Source organism: Vicugna pacos, chromosome 32, assembly GCF_048564905.1.
Source record: "Vicugna pacos chromosome 32, VicPac4, whole genome shotgun sequence".
In the NCBI taxonomy this organism is placed as follows: domain Eukaryota; kingdom Metazoa; phylum Chordata; class Mammalia; order Artiodactyla; family Camelidae; genus Vicugna; species Vicugna pacos.
The window spans coordinates 14371120-14389818 of NC_133018.1; the positions used below are offsets into that span (position 1 = coordinate 14371120).

The following is an 18699-nucleotide window of genomic DNA, read 5'->3' on the forward strand; positions in this document are numbered from 1 at the left end:
TATCACAGAACCAACTTTCTTTGGAGGCAGTCCTTTATAAAGATACCCAGATCTTGTACTATCAAAAGGGAGAAACTGGTTATGCCCTGCACTCACGTAGGACTCGCTGCCAAAGGACAACAGCAAAGTTTGGAGCTAATGGCCAAGGGGGGCCTCACGGCAGCTGCCCAAGGCTCCAAGGCTGTGCTGTACGTGGTAGTTCTGGTATTTCAAACGACAGATTAAAATTGGGCCCAATCCATTCCCTAGCTGTCTCGTACTCACTTGTTCTAAAAGGTGGGGTTTTTTTTTTCTTAATGGAAAAAATGAAACGACGAGCCAAAAGCTTTTAACTTTTTTTCCTTCAATGAAAGCCTCTCATCTTGAAATGTTTTTCTTCAGCAACAAAGGCAGCAAAGGAGAGACTCCCCTATTTTTTCAACACACTTTATGACGGTACACAGGCCTCCATAAAGCACCTAGCAAGAAAGCCAAAGGATGAGATAACTGCATTTCTTTTAAAATAATTTAAAATATATTAAATTTTCCAAAGGCAGGTTTTGTTTGAATGAGGTGTCTTGATTAGGTAACTATGCCACTGAGGGGGAACAGTACTGTGAAGGAGCTCGTTTTGTACAGGGTAGAGTTGACACTGGCTGATTAGTCCAATGAGGTGAAGCAGTGAAGTCAGATCTCGTACATAAGAAAATCAGCTGAAGTGGCGACACCACTCTTTTCACAAGTAAGAAGAGACATGTTCACGACTGTTGGGATTTAAGTACTGTGGTTTTTAGAGACCAGCAAGAAAAACACAGTTGTACCTTAACATCTGTTGAGAAAAATACAAATAAATATGCTAACGAATGGGAAACGACTGACAACTCAGTAGCCATCTGAACGGTCATGCAGTTCAGGAATACGTCCTGTGTAACCTGACATGCCAGTCTGGCGCCTCCCGCACATGCACACCATTGTTTAAAAAAAGAAAAATGCCAATTCTAGTGTCTGTATCAGGAGCACAGCCTCTGATTCACCTGCACGTCAGTGAAGCTACATAATACCTCACACTAGACGGCTCCACGAACACCATCCTGCTGGTCAGAGGGGAGCCAGAGGAAGGAAGGTGCTTGCCAACATCAAAGCCACTCTGACCCAGCAGGAGAAAACTCTCAACAGTGCCTCCTCTGCCTCTGAAACAATGACGGACATGAGGCAGAGGCAACACCCCGTCCAGGGAGTTGACACTTGTCTGCCACTACAGAGAGGCTCTCCGGGTCCAGGTGCTCCTATCAGCAAAAAAACACGAGTAACCGCACTTGAAATCAAAACGACTAGAAAGGGTCCAGCATTGCTGTCTGTCAGCGGACTGAGGACTTAAGGTCCCCGTCATCTATGACTGACTCACATGTCACGGAGAAGAGACTCATGGCGAGTCTGCTGGAATCTGGTTTTGCTACATTCTATTCACAATCCCAAAGAGAAATTCTATTTCAATCCAAGACCAGATGTTTGGCCCATTATTCCAGCTACTCCTTTGTCAGGAGATTTATCCTGCTACAAAGAAAAGACTACAGAGAACTGCTTACAAAGTCCTGTACGTGAGGAACTCTTTCATTTTCTTGGGGATCGGCAGTGCTAGCACTTGGTACGTTGTCAGGAAACTTCGCAGGGCTTTCCGGCATAAGTGCTTCAGTGATGAGAGGACCCTAGGAGCTGTCCAGAACTGGACGTGGCCATCCCTTGTCCTGAAATGAAACGGAAGCCAGTGTTAAGACAGACCTTGGAAACATATGTTTTCACTGCAATAGATACTGTTTCTACTCTGACCTGCACAAGCAGGAGACTCTGGAGAGTGAAATGCAACCCAGACCTTGGAAACAGAGCAAAGGCTGTGCTGTGGAATAATGAAGGCTGCTGAGAGGATTAGGGGTGCTTTGATTTTAAAGTGCTCTCTCTGTCAGCACAGCCCCTTATACATCATACTATGGGCTGAACATGACAGGGACGAGTGCCACCTACTGAACCACAGATGTTCCCTGTAAGGTAGTCTATGCTCTAAGTGGTTTCCCGTATAAATTCTGCATCATCATAATATATGCTTCCAGGCAGACTTGGCCAATTAGGTAGCATGAAGTGTAGATCTTTAATTACATTTAGGTTAAATATTAAGAGTAAATAATAACCTGTATTAGCAGAATAGAATATTAGAGCTTTATGTAATCTCAGATTTCCTTAAAGGCTTTCTCATAGGCAAGAAAATTCTAGATGCTTTCTTTCCTTAAAAAGCTACATGGTATACTCAGCAGAAATCGCCACCCATCTGTTCAGCTCACAGATACATACCCTGTGGCAATAACTCCACCATGTGGAAAAAATGTGCAGCAAAGACCATTGGTCATAGGAGCAAACGCAATCGGAGTTTTCATTTCGAGGGCCCAGATCCTGAGGAGCCTGGAGGAGAAGGTACGAGCGCGCGTTAGCAGACCTGGGGCCAGACCCCGCAGGTAACCTGCAATTACAGCTGCTCTGAGGCTGCACAAAGAGGCCTCTCTTCATTACCTGTCATCCGCCACTGTGGCGAGGTACAAGCCTTCGGGAGAGAAGCACACAGATCTCAGGGAGCTAATGTGGACGTCAGTGTCATCCATGGCGGGGCTGAGCTGGGTGTGGCTGAGGAGAAAGAAACAAGACTGCAGGCAGGCCTGGAGTGAGGGCCACCCTCCACCCTCCACCCTCCACCTTCCGCCCCAGGCAGGAGGCCGAACTGCCACGGCCACGGCAAGGTTCCAGACACATCTTGTAGCCCACAAGTTAAACCTTGGGATTTGCAGCCGGGTAAAGAAGACTGGACAGAAGCGCATTTCATGCAGCTCCAAGTGTCTTGTGATGGGGGCTGAAGGGTTACGAACGCTCCCTGTGCTGATTTCCTTATGCAAAGTAGGTCAGCCCTCACTTTAATGCCACAGGACAAACTGAAAGTCTTTTTTAGGCTAAGATACATGATAATTATAGGACTACCTATTATTTGCTTCAGAAAACAACAGAGACCAAGGGGGAAAGGAGACCAAGTTGGTGAGAACACGAAAATTCACTTTGGAAATAACAGTTTCGATGAGAGGATCATTCTGAACTTGTTACTACAGTTATTAGTAAACGGAAAGAAAGAGTCACTGTGAGGTTTCATAACGCTGAATCCAAAGCAGTACAGACAGCCTCCCATACCAGGAGCCTTGAAGGCATTCCGTCTAATCTGAGAACTTATCTGACAACGAGACACTGCTGCACACCACTGCCTGAGAATAAACGTGAACACACCATGTCCTTTCACCCAGGTTGTCCCCTCCCACGTCCTGGGCCGAGACAGGTTTCTCAGCGGTCGCCCCACCAGGAAGTCGTGAGCAGGGCAGCTGTCCTTACTAGAGTGACCTCAGCCTCTCGCCAGTATAGGGGTCCCACATGATCACACTGGTGTCGTAAGAAGCCGTGACAAGCAAGGCCGAGTCGGGGGAGAAGTCACAAGAGACGACGCTGCTTTGGTGGCCCTCTAGCTTCCGGATTAATGTGTAGGACCGCATGCTCCATAGGAAGACCTGTGGAAAGTAACAGGCGCCTGGTCAGGGGCAGAAACGACGTGCTCGGGACATGAACAGTGAGTGGAAGGCACGCTGCGCCTCTCCAGGCCCCACGGCCGGGGGACGCCAAGTTCTCCACTCCCCTTTTCTGTGTCTTCTTCCAGAACGTATGTATCACATAGGTTTCGATAAGTGAACAGGTCTGGATTCTTGAGGCACCCAACTAATGGGCATGCTCAAAGTGCTGGCTTTAGGGGAGAAGAAACCAATGACCTCGGCAGGCGGCCTGCCAGCATGTATCAGCAGAGGCTTCTGGGCCCTCTCAGCAAGCAGGGCAATCTGTGCTGAAGACCTCAGCCAAGGGCTACCTCGGCCTTTCACTTAAAGCCAAAATTAGGGGCCAGAAGTGAACCCCAGGGCAACCAACAAAGCCATTTTACACCCCTCTTTTGTTCACAGGAGCAGAGAAATCCGCCCCACAACTGTAGGTCTGACCCAGCTCATTACTTTACACCTTTCTGAGAATCATTAAAAGAAGGATTTTATTTTCTTTCAAGAAAACTCTTACTTTCACATAGTTGCAAACCTCAAATCAATGATTAACTACTTGCGCTGTACCAAATAGTGAACTCTTAACTTTATCAAGTCAGTCACAGCAAACAACAGCTCGACACAGATACAAAGCTCAAACAAACTGCTCCCAATGGTAGCCGGGTTTCTAATACTTCTCTTATAATAGACAGTATTTCAGGACGAAGTTCAACAAGGAACTGTGCATTCTATGACTTGAAATGAAAATTCCAATTAGGTGGACTCAAATTAGACGGTTCAAAGGAAACGTGGATCTACATGTGGACTGCAACTTTTAAAATCTGAGATTCCAAGGGGAAAAAGAAATTTTAAAAGCACCGCTTTCCCATTCTATGAAGGCAAACAGCCCTCCGACAACGGGAGCGATCTACTTTCAAACACCTCCTCTTGTGGGGTTCGTGTCAAAGTGCAAGTCAAAAGAGAGGCATGCAGTGGGGCCCGGGCCAGCAGCGGGCCTTCCGTTGGAGTGAGCTGCAGATGGGCTCTGAGGACCCTGGCTCATTCACCCTCTGACACACACAAGGCCGTTTCAGACTTCCCTGTCTCGCTGAACTGAGGCAACAGGGCAAACGGCACCCCACGGTTAGGACTCACCGACTTCTCTCCAGCCGCAGAACACAGCATGCTGCAGTCTGGCGAGATGGAGCAGCAGTAAACCCACTGCAGGTGGCCCGATAACACCTGGATCTGTTTACCTGGCAGAGAAACGAAGCAAACGGTGAGCCAACTCTCAAAACCACAAAGCAGGAAGACTGAAGAACTGGTGGGAGTGGCCCCCACCCACCCACTCTATCCACCGGTTCTCTGTCAGCTGAGCCCAAAGGCCCACTCTTTTAATGCAGAGAAAGAAATATAACAGGATTTGTCTTTTAAACACCTGGAACCTGTTAATAGGATATTCTAATGCCCAAGGAAATCATCACCCACAGCTTCACCAAGATCCACAAGGTCAGCAGGGTAAAGGCTGTCCACAGATCAGGATTGCCAAATCCCTCCAATTGCACACAACATTCTCTTCAGGTCCCCCAACCACCTCAATTACTCTGGAGCACCTTCCAAATTTGGGAGAGTGTTAATCTTTAATTCTCTGTCGTTTACTCTCTGTAGTGGTTCCCCGAGTCACAAGGATCCCACCCTCACCCTCCTCCCACTTCACCAGGATGTCGGGATGAGCAGCGGTGCGGGGTAATTAGGGCCACATGCTCCGGAGGCAGGCAAACTCGGGTTTGAACCCTGGATCCGCTGTTTACTCTGCATATAACCCTGGGTCACTCACGTAATCTCTCCAGGTCTCCAGTTTTGGATAAAACTAAATGCCCATCACAGAGAAACAGATGACTAAAGGCTCGTAGTCCACTGTTAATTCAGATGAAATTAAGGGACTAGATTTTCCATGGAGTACTATCTAATAAAAAAGCAATATGATTCCATTTTTTTTTAAACAATGATTCCAAAAGCCATAAATGTGAAAGTATGAGTGTCTGAATAGGATTATACACGTACAGAGGAAAATATGGAAGACTCTTAGCATGGGCTACAAGACTGGAGGGGGATTACAGAGGAATGCAACAGAGGGGAGGATGAGAAAGTTCAGGGGGAGAAGCCAAAACAAAAGGGGGAAGAATGCACACAGTCATACAGATGCATTTATGAATTCACGTGTATGTGTCGGTATGTATAAATAATAGGTATTTATTTTCATATATAAAAATACATATTTTTGCCCCCCTCCCTGGGTAGTTGTAAGTGAGTAAATTAAGGCAGGGTGTGCAGGCAGGGCCTGGGACCCAAGAACATGTATTCACTTCCCTCCACTCCTTGAAAAGCCCTAACATCGGCCAGTCCACCCTGCGCAGTCCCCTTCAGCTAGTCCTCCCTTCCCAACAGCCATGCGATTTTCAAAACTTCAAGGACCTGCCTCAGGTGGTGGCAAGTGGCCTCTGGACCAATCATCACAAACGGTGCCGCCTTGGAGAAGCCTTCCCAGCCAAGCAGGCCTGCCTTCCACTGTGACAAGTTCCACGGCAATGGGCAGAAGCTACCCAGAGTTCTCTGTGGGACTAGGCGCCTTCAGAGGAGGACTCCACAGGCATCTGTCTCCTTAGCTGTCTGACAAGCTATCAGGCTCATTTCTAAGAGGACACAGACAGGTCCCCTCTCACGGCTGTGAGAGCTGCAACAGTCAAGCTTGGACTCTGCATTCCCAGGGACGAGTGTGCCCGTCACGAACTGCCCACATCGCCATTTCCTCCTTCCACCTCTTCTGCACCTGCGTCCCTGCCCACCTGAGGGAGAAGTGGCCTGGTAACAAATTCCCCTTCCCTGTGTCACCTTTCCTGCTAAGGATCAACACGAGAGACATGTGGAATTCTTTATCAGGCCACTCCTGGATACAGTCCTGCTTAAAATGCATGAAAGTTGACACACCCCCTCCCCCACCCCGGCCTGGGAGAATTCTTCTATACGTAGATTCTACTTTACGAAGAAACTTTATTTCTAACAGGAAATACTCAACATAGCCGACTTATTCTAGACCAGCAGTTCTCAACCCCAGAGAGACTTTGACCTCGATGTGGACACTGGGGGATGTCTGGAGACATTTGTCATTGTCACAACTGGAGAGGGTGCTACAGGCATCTAACGGGTAGGAGGCCAGGGATACTGCTCAACATCCTAGAAGCACAGGATGGCACATAACAGAGCTACCCAGCCCAAAAGGTCACAGCCGAGAAAGCCTATTCTACATCAAGTATTTTCAATAGGGCTGAAAACTGGGTCTTGACGGCCAGAAACACGTTTTATATACAAAGCATAGATATGTTATTCAGAACAGGAACAGACATACAGTATATGTTTGGTATGAAAATCTCCTGGGTGGTGAGGGGAGGGTTACTAGGAAAAAAATGTCTAAAAAGTCTCCACAGGAGGCAGTAATAGAAGAAAGGTTGAGAAACACTGTTGTACAAAAAGGACATTGATCAAGTAGAGAGAGGGGCAAATACAGCATTTTTGGAATTGCCGAGTTGTTCCATGACCTCCATACCATGTTTATTCAGGTCCCAGATGCGAAGAGTCTTATCCCGAGACGCAGAGACCAAAATCAAATTGCCACTGGGCGTGAAGCTCAGATCTCTCACGACGTCTTGGTGGCCCGAGAGGTTCAGGAGCAGGAGCCCTGGTGTGGGAGAGGAGCACTCAGTCAGTGGGAGAGGTGGCACCACCAGCCAGTTACGGCCACAACCCTCGGCCAACTGGGGGCTATCAGAAGGTGCACACAAGCCTCCGGGGCCTGGTCCCAGCCAGGAGTGACCTACCTGTCTGTACCTCCCAAATCTTGATCTGCCCATCGTTGAGCCCCGTAGCAAGGATTAGGCAGGAGACGTCCGGCACCTGGGGATGGCGGCGCGCCCAGAGCTTCCTGCCAGGTGGAGAAGGCCACGGGCTGAAGGCCAGACCCCAGACAATCTGCCCACAATCCAGCGTCTTCTCCTTTGGGCTCCCTCGCCCCTTTGTATCATTTTTGCTGCTTCGGCTTTTGGCTTCAAATGCTTTAGGGATGCTGGGGAAAGCAGAGAGTTCTTAATGAGTTTGAAACTGCCATCAAGTCAACCAACTCTTCATTCTGGGGTATCTAAGCTTTTAAAGTCCTAGAAACAAACTGGCCTTCAGTGAATTGTAGTATGACTTTTGTTTTTATTTCTTTTCAGAATTCACATAACAGAGACTTCACTGGCCGTGGCTCATCTCACTGGTGACAGCCCTGCAGTGGGGTGACCTGCCTTGTGGGATAATTAGATCACAGATGCTCCTGAGAACCAGTCACGTCTCAGAAAGCTCTCCCGGGTTTTGGTGCATGGAAGGAAAGATGTTCCCAGGAGAAAGCACGCGGTAGGTCTGGAAGGAACTAGGACAGAGCTTAGAGCCTGAACATCCATCTGCTGCTCTCCTGCCTGATGACCGCCCCCTTATCACCAGCTCAGAAAGCCCCCAATAAGCAGGACAATAAACCCCTTTCCGGCCACCAGTTTGCTTAGTACACACCGATTTCCACCTTCACTCACTTTGTTCCAATCAATGAACGAGGCTCTTTCATTTACTTCTCTGATGGTACATCCAGCCCAGGAACCAACCAGCAGAGCAGTCAAGGGGAGAACGCACAGCTGTTCAGGGGCACGCTGACCTGAAAGATCCTGCAGCCCGACCCTTTCCTCTGACATTCTACTTAAGCAGAACCACAGGCCCAGACAAGCTAAATGAGACCCAGTCCCTAAGAAACAGGGCCCTGCCCACCGCTCTGCCTCTCAGACAACCTCTCAAAGGCACGAGCAATTAAACAGCCCTGGAGTTCGGCCAGCCAACTCGAAGTTTCCTGTCTGCGGTACACTTTATCAGTGCAAGTATTTGGTCTCATTTTCTACATGGGACTCTGACCACACTCTAGGGTTTATCAAACTGGGGGAAATGGTGATGATAAAGCTGGAATTCATTTCCATGAAAAACCCTACAGTCAATGCAGATGTAGTTGAACTTCTTTATGTATGACATTCGCTCCCGAAAGGTTGTAAGTAAATCACATTTTTGTCAACTGTGTGGTTGGAATACATTTAAGAATTTTAACCAAGCTCACCTATAGAACTAGAAGGGAGACACTGAGTCTAATGGAGGCTCCTTCAGCTCTAAAACCCTCCCAGTCTAAACCAGAGGTTGGCGAAGCGTGCCCAGGCGGGGCCGTTCTGTAACGAGGTCTCACTGGAGCCCCTCGCTCACCTGGGGCATCGCCCCGAGGGCTGCTTCCACAACCCAGCAGCAGCCTTGACGAGGCCTGACAGAGACACACCGCCCGCAAAGCCGAAAATACTTACTATCTGGGCCCTCATAGAAAAAGTTTCCCGACACCAAGTTGAAATGGCCAAACGTGACTTGAAAATTTGTCATTGTGACAAAATAGCTGAATGTGACGGTGTCTTTTCAGTGAGGCCCGGGCAGCGCACACACGGCCGGGCCTCCGCCCGCGCCGGGAAGGCCTGCCGCCCGCGCCCGCATCCGCCCGCATCCGGAAGCAGCAGTGAAGGCGCCTGCGGGGCGAGCTCTGCGGGCCAGCCTGGGACCTCCCCAGTTACGTTTTATTCTTTATAAAATCCTAATTCCTGTATTTGAAATAAAGGATACAACTATAACTACTTCATTCCAAAGGAACTAAGGCAAACTTACATATTAATTCATTTTAATATCATAAAGTTAATTCCTCTAGGAAGGGATGCTAAAATTTCCACATTAGGGGGTAGACTTAACTTTCCTGGGGTCACAAAATTGGGGCAGAACTGGAACTAGCACTCGAGTCCTGGGTGTCCTGGCCTCGTGTTCTGCAGATGCCCTGGCTTTAGAGTTTGCCAATGAACTCAAGGGATGAGTTACATGGGAGGTGGGAGGTGGGAGGTGGGAGGCGGGCGCGTGGGAAGGGGCGGCTCGGGGCAAGGGAGAGTCCTTAGGGAGACCTCACTGAAATGCAAGTTTCTCAGAATTTTTGAGTTTTTTTTTATGTTTGTTTTGAAATTTTTCTTTCTAAAAGTAGTACATTTATTTGGTTAATATCAATTATTTGCTCAATTTCAAAAGCATTGTATTTTTTTTTAATATGTAACAATCCTAACAAGAATATAAAGGCCCCAGATTTCCCCTTTTAGAGGACTTATAAAATAACAATTATTTTACACTATAAATAGAGAAACATGGAGAAAATTTGAAAATGAGAAAATTATAAAAATTACCCAGACCCTACCACCACTCTGACCACAGTAAACACTGCACTATAAATTTTTATTTTTGTGTACATTCATTTTTAAAAAACAAATTTGGGGTCATATTGCACATACAGTTTTATGGCTTGTTTTTCTCAAAAAGCCTTGTAATGTAAGCATTTTCTCAAGTTATTATTCTTCAAAATGTGTGGTTTTCCCTAAAACAATTAACTTTTTATTTAACAATAACATCTCGCATTATATTAAACAATACATACACGAAAAGGGTTAATGCTTAAATTCCCATTTTCTTCAGTTAATATGGGAAATATTTTTATGTGCAGTTATATATATATATATTTGAAAGTGAGAGTGATATTCAGGAAAATCACAGATTTTCCATTTTATGATTTTTAAAAAACCTTTTTCTGACTAGACATCTCCAACAGACTTAAGACTGGATATGAAGTTGCGTCCCTGGTATTTAGACTGAGGATCAATAAATAATGAATGATCTTGGCATTATTATTAAACTGAGCACAGAAGGAACTAAAAATTATGGTTAAAAACAAAAACACACAATGTTTGATGGCTGCAAAACCATCACTACCATGTTAACACCACAATTTCCTTAACCACTCTCTCATCACCAGATTTTAAACTATTTCTGATTTTCGACTAATATATGATTACTTTCATGTTGAAAATCAGTGTATGTAAATGGATGACCTTATTTCTGAGATCCCTAACTGCAGGAAGAATAGTCTTAAGGTCCGTGACACCTACTGCCAAACAGCCTTCCTTCCAGAAAGTGCACGAATTTATTCTCCTCAACCCAGCAGTGTGCAGAGCACCCATCTCTGCAAACTCTCAACAGCGTTACCTATCATCGACAAGTTTCAGACTGAACTTATAAAAAACTGAAATCTAACACGCGCCTTACAAGTAATGCTTAAAGCAAAGCAAATGAGACCCTCAAGGGCAGGGGCCATGTTTGATTTATTTCAGGATTCTCGGCCCCTGCCTCTGGGTCAGGCAAGGAAGACTTGCAACAAATTTTGGCTAAATAAATAAATACAGACGTAGAGTCACCCTGGGACAAATGAAAAAAAATTAGACCCTGGGCCATCTGACTGGGAGCTCAAAGCATTCAGACACTAGGACTTGTCCAGTCCAAAGAAAGAAAAGCTGGTTAATATCAGAAACTAAACTTGGCAGGTAATAAAAAGACAATTACCCAATTTTAAAACGGGCCAAGGATCTGAATAGACATTTCTCCAGAGAAGATATGCAAAGGGCCAAAAAGCACATGAAAAGGTGCTCAATATCAGCAGCCGTCAAGGAAATGCAAATCAAACCCCAGATGTCATTTCACACCCACTAGGGTGGGCTATGCTATGACCAAAAAGACAGACAACAAGTGTTGGGGAGGATGTGGGATCTCCACATTTACAATCTCCAGCATTGCTGGTGGGATTGTAAAATGGTGCAACCACTTTGGAAAACAGTCTGACAATCTCGCCAACAGTTAAACGTATACGAAAACATATCCACACAAAAACTCGTACCTGAATTTTCACAGCAGCACTATTTGTAACATCCGAAAAGTGGAAACAACCTAAATGTTCACCAGCTGATAAACTTATAAACAAAATGAGGTTATCTCCATAAAATGGAGTATTACTTGGCAATAAAGGAAGTTGTGCTACAACGTGGAACTGTGAAAACAGTATCCTACGTGAAAGAAGCCAGTCAAAAGACTACACAGTGCGAGGGGGAGGGTATAGCACAGAGGTCCTGGGTTCAATCCCCAGTACTTCCATTAATAAATACATAAATAAATAAATCTAATTCCCCCGCCCGCTCCCCTCCCAAGCTCCCCTCCCAAAAAAGACTACATAGTATATGACTTGGTTTTTCTGAAATGTCCAGAACAGGCAAATCTATGAAGACAGGAAGTAGATCAGTGGCAGCTCGGGGCTGGAGCACAGAGGGGGATTGGAGGGTGACGGATAAGGGGTGTAGGTTTCTTTCTGAGGTGATGACAGTGTTTCACAGTGATGGACACACACTCTGAATATACTACTGAATATATACTGAATATACATCACTGAACTGTACCCTTTAAAAGAGCAAATGGTATGATATGTAAATTTTATCTCAAAAAAGCAGTTTAAAAAAAACAACCTGGGGCTAACGTAATCTCGATAGAATTTTCACATGTACAGAATGTGGAACTCTGAAAACCCCACTGATCAGTTCCTGAACTGTTCCGCCACCTTCCCTCCCCTGCTCACAGGCAGGGAGACCCGAAAGGGTAGGAAGTAATCTGGGAAAGCACTGGTCTTCCCCCCATCACCTCATCCCTCGGAGTGTGAAAGAACTTACAACTGCTCCTCCAGCGGCCAGGGGATCAGCTTGACAATGCAGTGTCCTTGAGACCAGGCAAACCAGGAACCATCCGGGGAGAAGGCAACACTCCAGGTTTCACAGCTCGACTTCCAATCAAACTGGTGGGGGCGCCCGGGCTTGAGTTCGGCCAGCAGCAGTGGTTCCTCTGGGACAGGAGACAGCATGCTTCAAGTAAGCGCCCTCACTTCCCAGGAAAGGGGAGAGCCAGGCTCTGACCACCTTGCTGACTCAGACACAGGAAAGCCACAGTCTCCCCACGGCAAAGAGGGACGCTATGGATTCCGGGAGGGAGTTGTCATTTAAATGACCTGGGGCAATAACAGTAGCCACAGGCCACATTCCAGTGGGGTTACTCAGTTCTGGCACTCCTGACTGCTGGTCAACCATGACTCAGAGTAACCTTTGTGAGGGTGACCTGGTGGATGGAGGCCTCATTTTCCTACAAATACCTTAAGAGGAAGCGAGGACACAGACCAGGCAAGAATCACGCTAGACGGTGCAGACTAGCAGGTCTTCAAAGAGAACCTGCCACTGGGAAGCCGGGCAAAGGAGGAAGGTCTGAGAGTCACAGGCTCCCAGTCACTCACCAGCACCTGCCCCATCAGCAGGACTGACACGTTTGGCGCTTGCCCTGCTTCCTGTCACTCAGACCTCCTGATCTGTCTCCCAGGTCCATCTCCTCTCTGTTCTGGCTTAAACATTCACCCCATCTTGCCCAGATCTTTTACAAGGCTCTCCTGATATGCTTTTCCTGCCCCCAGGGATGCCGCTAAAACTGAAACACACATCACATCATGGTAGTTCTTTCAAAGACGTTCCACGGCTCCCACCTGCCTACACAATCAAGGCAGCTGAGCCCCGGCCTCCCACCCCACACCACCAGCCCCAGCCCCTTTTCCCTTACGGATCTCTGCCTGTCACATGCTGGCCACACATCGCGCCCCAAGCAACTCATTCGCGTTCACACCTGGTCCTATTTTCTGCTTATGAGAATCCCACCAAGATTAGCGACTGAGAACTGAACCCAGATCTCACACTATCTAAGCGGAAACAAGTCCCACCCTGCTTACTTCATTCTCTCCTGTAGTAAACAATTTCCCTCTGTGCTGTCTACCCCTCAAACTAGAATTTAGGCATCCTTCTTCAGACGCCCGGACAATTTAACCCTTGTGCTCTTGGGGCCTAGCACGGTGGCCTGCGAAGAGCAGGGGCTGGGCTGGCTGGTGCTTCCTCCTGGACCTGGAGGGCAGTCCTGAGGTCAAGTCTCTACTCTGAAGGGAGATTCTCAATGGCTGACAAACCTTCTAAGCTGAAGGCCTTCAGAACTGATTTGCTGACCACTATGATTATGACACACACTAATATAAAAACTGGCTTCCCTCCTGAAGGAGGTCACTGCCTGATGAGTATGTTCTACTTTAGCAGTTCTGAGACTGACCCTCTTACAGCTGCTCCCAGATAGGTACTAATTTAAATAGCTATTTCGTGTATTTTAGGACATGTCTTCGTAAGTCTTCTTACAGTTTGACCTTGTTGAAATCAGGCTGTGTCAAGGGGTGACTTTTCATAGTTTAAAAGGCAGTATTTTTTCAGTGATACAGAATGGCGATATGACCCATGATACCCCGATTCAGTGAAACAGATGGTAAAGATGCAGACATGTATATAATATTTATGTGTGTCTGTATGGAATGTTTTGGGGTGTACGCATTATAGGAAAATACGTGAGGTTTTAGGAAATCAGTGTATTGCTGAGAACTGTCTTTAAATAGAACTGTACTGTAATAAATCATACCAAGCTTTTGTGGCTTTGCTATTCAAAGAAAATTTAAGGAAGTTTCCTTTGTAAAGAGAATATTCATTCCCTGAGTTTCTATATGTAACTTTAGGTTTTAATATGTCAGGTCTGTCTAAATGGCATTTCTACAGGCCCAGGTAATTCCTCCTAGAAAATGTGTATGTGTTGGCACATGCGATTCTTTTATTTAAACAGTTACTTGTCCATACGTGCACACTCCTCTGGATGCGAATAACTGCATGCTAAGAAGTTACTTCATATTTTAAATCCAAAACAGGTCTCTCAATGTTATTCAGCAATCATGTGGTATTTTCTTTATTCTCATTATTTCTAGGTATTTTCCTAAGGTGATAAAGCCCCACTTTGTTAATGCCTCCTTCATGTAGTCCAGTGGCTCTCAACTGGGGGCAATTTTGCCCCCTGGGGATATGTGACATTTTGGTTGTAATAACTAGGGGCAGTGCTACTGGTAACTAATGGTTGGAAGCCACAGATGCTGTTAAACATCCTGCAGTACACAGGACAACCCTGGACAATGAAAACTCAAAATGTCAACAGTGCTGAGGTTGAGAAACTAGATGTAGTCAAATATTAAGTGACACTGACTGATCTGGGGGTACATTTTCATCACTTGCCCTGGGTGAAAATTTCTTTGTTCCATCCTGATGATACTCACATTTAGTTCACTTCCCCCACAGCAAGCACATTATCCATCCTTTGATACCATGGAGGCTCTACACAATATGTAAAGGGGTCACCCTTGCTTTCTCTTTTCTTTACCTCCCAAACCAAATCCATTAACAAGTTCTATTGAGTCAGCTTCCAAAAGACTTGGTAGACCTAACTTCCTTCCATCTCATGGCTGCTACTTGAACCCATGCAACCTTGTCCCATCAACATCATTTTATCTAACCTACACAGCGTCACCTCTCACTAAGCAGCCTTTCAACCGCTCTCCCAGCTTCCTCTTTGGCCCCCATCACCCATTCTCCTCACCTCTCAAAGCGATCGGTTTCAACAGAATAAAATCCCCACCCTGCTCTTGAAGTCCTGCACACTGGCCTTCTCTCATCCCTTGACTGGGCTCAATTAGTTATGACCACAGGGCCTTTGCACCAGCTATTTTCCTGGACTGGAATGCCTGCCTGCCTGCCTGGCACCTTCTCTTCATTCAGGTCTCAGCTCAAATGACAACTCCTTAGAGAGCCAAGTCGATGTTCTTCCTAACTCCTCACTTTATTTTCTTTATAGCACAATCATGATTATTAACCATTTCTCCCCTTCAACTAGGACATCAACGCCACAGAGCAGGGACCTTGTACATTTATCCCCAGTGCCTAGCAGAGTCCCCTGCAGAGAGCAGGCAATCAGTAAATATTTGTGGAACAAATACACATGGTATCCCTCTTTAAATATAAATGAAATGAAGCCCTTTTAACTATTATGGTGACTTTGCCAAACATTTCACACGAAATGCTTCTTAAACATAAGCCATACCCAGATTTCACACTCTATTTCTGTGATTTGGGGATTTAATCTCTTGGTATTTCAGGCTCAGGAATCCAAGAACTAAAAGAAGAAAAAACCCAAGGAACTAAAGAAATTCTGAAAGGGAGTCTGGGCCCAAACTAAGCTTGCCTGCTGGAAAAGAAAGCCATAATTAGTGCAGAACTTTAAAAAACAAAAATAAAAAACAAAACAGAAAGGATCCTGCTTCATCTGGGATTGTACTTGCCCTGGCCTTTCTTGGAGAAAAGGTCTATGTATCAGAGTTTTCTTTATTTAAATATTTTATTTATTTATCATATTACTTATTTTAGTTTGGCAGGGGGTGGGGGAAGTTATCAAGTTTATTTTTTGAGGAGGTTCTGGGGACTGAACCCAGGACTTCATGCACGCTAAGCACACATTCTACCACTTGAGCTAGACCCTCCCCCAGAGTTTTCTAATTAAACTTTGGGATGTGTTTGGAAAATCAGGCCGAGTGGAAAGATACATTTACTCTGGGCCTCTCCTCTGAAAGGAGACTAACCTTAACATAGGGATGGAAGCTGTGAATGACCCTCACTGGCAGGAAGCCTGGTGATTTGTCCTGCCCCAGGATCTTTACATCAGATGTTCCATTAGCCTAGAAAACTGCCTGGCTGGCCCCAGATCTTCGCTTGGCTGCTGTGTATCACCTTTCAGGCCTCAGTGCTGATGTCACCTCCTCAGAGACCTATACGGCCTCACCATCCAAAGTGGCCCAGTCACTTTCCTTTCACTCCACTGTCTTTTCTTTATAGCCAGCACACACCCACCTTTTCTTGATTGCTTACTTGTTCCTTTTATGTGACTGGTGTCTCTCCCCAACTCCAAACTGTTCACTGCTACTGGGCTGAGCTGTCCAATATAGGAACCACGAGCCACACGTGGTTACTAACCTTCTGAAGTGTGGCAAGTCCAAAGTAAGATGGGTTGTTTGGTACATACTATACTCTGTATTTCGAAGACTTTGTACCAAAAAAAAGAAAGAAAGAAAGAAAGAAAATCTAAAAATTTCCAGTAATTGTGATTGCATGTTGAAATGATAATATTTTAGATATGCTGGGTTGACAAAGATATAATTTTACAATCCATTTCACCTGCTTCACTTTTTATAAATGAAGCTACTAAAACATTCTAGAACATTTCAAATTACACATGTGTCTCGCATTATATTTCTATCAACCAGCAATGGCCTAAAGAGTGCCTGGCACATAGTAGATACTCAATAAATATCTGAATGAATAAATGCATTCTAATCACTGCTCTGAAGATTTCTGCTGTTGTCCATTGTAATCACATTACAATGGGCTGTTATTCAGGTTCAAAAGAATGTAAAACTCTGGCTTTCTTTTTTTTTTTAAACAGGAGCTTGGCAGCTCTCAACAGCTCTGCCCACACCCAGAAACACGATCGTCAATCATCAGAAAAACCCAGAACTGGAAACAGATTCCTGCTAAAAAGGGAGGCTAGCTCCAGATCGATTTCAGATTTAACTAAAAGGAGTCAATGAAAATGACAGCGGAAGCTATAAAGAGATTCACATAAGATTTCAGGCAAATAGTAGGGGCCATTTAAAAAGCGTCTATGGATAACACACTCACTGAAAAGCCCTTATCTAGATGGGAAGGCGGAGAAAGCTACCTCTACATCTTTTACTGAATGTCTGACTCCAGCCAACAAAGAAATGTCATTTCCCAAATTAAAAAGTTACACTACCCCAGGGAATACCCTGATTTCAACCTGCCCATCTGCAGCCTCTGCTCCATCAAACAAGCCAGGGAAACACAAAATCACCCACAACCTGTATCCTCTAGACCAGGATGAAGCTTGAACTTCACTGAAAGAACACAAAGAGGTTCTGGAACAAATTCTGAGCCTTAGGCCTTGACCCCTTCTGAGAATTTCCCCTAAGGTAAACTGCCTTTAAGCATGGGAGTATATTCAAGAGCTGGGACTCCCAGAATAAATCACAAGCTCACTCCAAATTTCTACATTAGTGGGGCTCAGGGACAAAGCGGTTGGAAGGGAGAAGTCTGAAGGACTTGAGGTTGTGCTTTTGCATAACAAACACAACATTCCCAAGAGACTGCCTGCTCATTGGGCTGACCCTCCAAGTATATCCAATAGTGTCTGCCTTCCACACCGTCTTCTGATGACAGCTGTTAACAAGGGTAGAGGCAAATACCTCACCCATCAGTGCACCTAAACTTGTCCTATACCCATCCACCAGGGATCAGCATCGCAGCTCCACCCCACCTCTACGAATCAGTCTCTACTGGGAGGGGCTAGCAATACATATGTGTTTTAATAAGGACCCCAGACCCCATCTGCATGCACAGGCAAGTCTGGGAAGCTCCCAACCTCCCACGGAGGCAGGTACTATTATTAGCCCATTTTGCAGATACAAAACAGACTTGGCTTAAGTGGCTCATCCACGATCACACAGCTTCTAAAGGGGCAGAACGGACGCCCACCCAGACCTCGAGGGCGTCACCTGGCACCGGGGCACCCACCCCCTCAGGGCTTGGCGCCCCCCGCGTCCCACCGGGGCGTCGGGGTCGGGCCCCCCCCCCACTGTCTCGGGAGGGGAGAGGGGATGGGAATCCTCGCCACGCAGAGGCCGGTCCTCCCCGGGTCCGGCCGGCGGCGGGAGGCTGGGTGGCGACTGCTGACAGCGAAAGTGAAACAATGCTGGGCGCCGGGCACGCACCCCGCCGCCGGCCGACGCGGACGGCCCAGGACGGCCCCCCCTTCCCCTCCCCCTCGACGGCCGAGCCCGCGCCCCACCCCCCCGGAACGGGCCCGGCCCCGCGGGCGGGGAGGGCGCGCGCCGCGGCCCCACTCACCTCCGGCCTCCATGGAGGACGCGCGCGGCCCCGCGGCAGGCGGCGGGCGCCTCAGCCCCCCGGGCCGCCGGCCCTCATGCCGCCCCCGCCCCGGCCCCCGCCCCAGCCCCAGCCCCGCCGCCGCCGCTGCCGCCGCCGCCGCCGCGCCCGCCGCCGCCGCCCGGAGAGGCCATCAGCTGCTTCCCGTCACATGGCGGCGGGCGCGGGCGGGGACGCGCGGGGGGCGGGGCTGGGGG

General features: G+C 47.0%; 1 protein-coding gene and 1 long non-coding RNA gene across 3 annotated transcripts; one reads left to right on the forward strand and one right to left on the reverse strand.

Moving 5' to 3' along the window:
• Nucleotides 1-323: 323 nt before the first annotated feature.
• Nucleotides 324-18593, reverse strand: WSB2 (WD repeat and SOCS box containing 2). Of its 2 annotated transcripts, XM_072953633.1 has the most exons (9): nucleotides 18464-18593; nucleotides 12269-12437; nucleotides 7457-7701; nucleotides 7186-7317; nucleotides 4737-4837; nucleotides 3397-3569; nucleotides 2539-2649; nucleotides 2323-2430; nucleotides 324-1724 (listed from the first exon to the last, which is right to left on the reverse strand). In XM_072953633.1, the coding sequence occupies exons 1-9, from the start codon at nucleotides 18474-18476 to the stop codon at nucleotides 1562-1564; spliced, it is 1215 nt and encodes a 404-aa protein (XP_072809734.1). In that variant the 5' UTR covers nucleotides 18477-18593; the 3' UTR covers nucleotides 324-1561. The 2 variants fall into 2 exon arrangements, with proteins under 2 accessions (XP_072809734.1, XP_006204855.1); XM_006204793.4 differs by lacking the exon at nucleotides 18464-18593 and having other exon boundaries at nucleotides 12269-12456.
• On the forward strand, nucleotides 12374-17334 carry LOC140691020 (uncharacterized). Its single transcript, XR_012066470.1, has 2 exons — nucleotides 12374-12463; nucleotides 16983-17334. It is a non-coding gene; the product is annotated as an uncharacterized lncRNA (long non-coding RNA).
• Nucleotides 18594-18699: the final 106 nt, after the last annotated feature.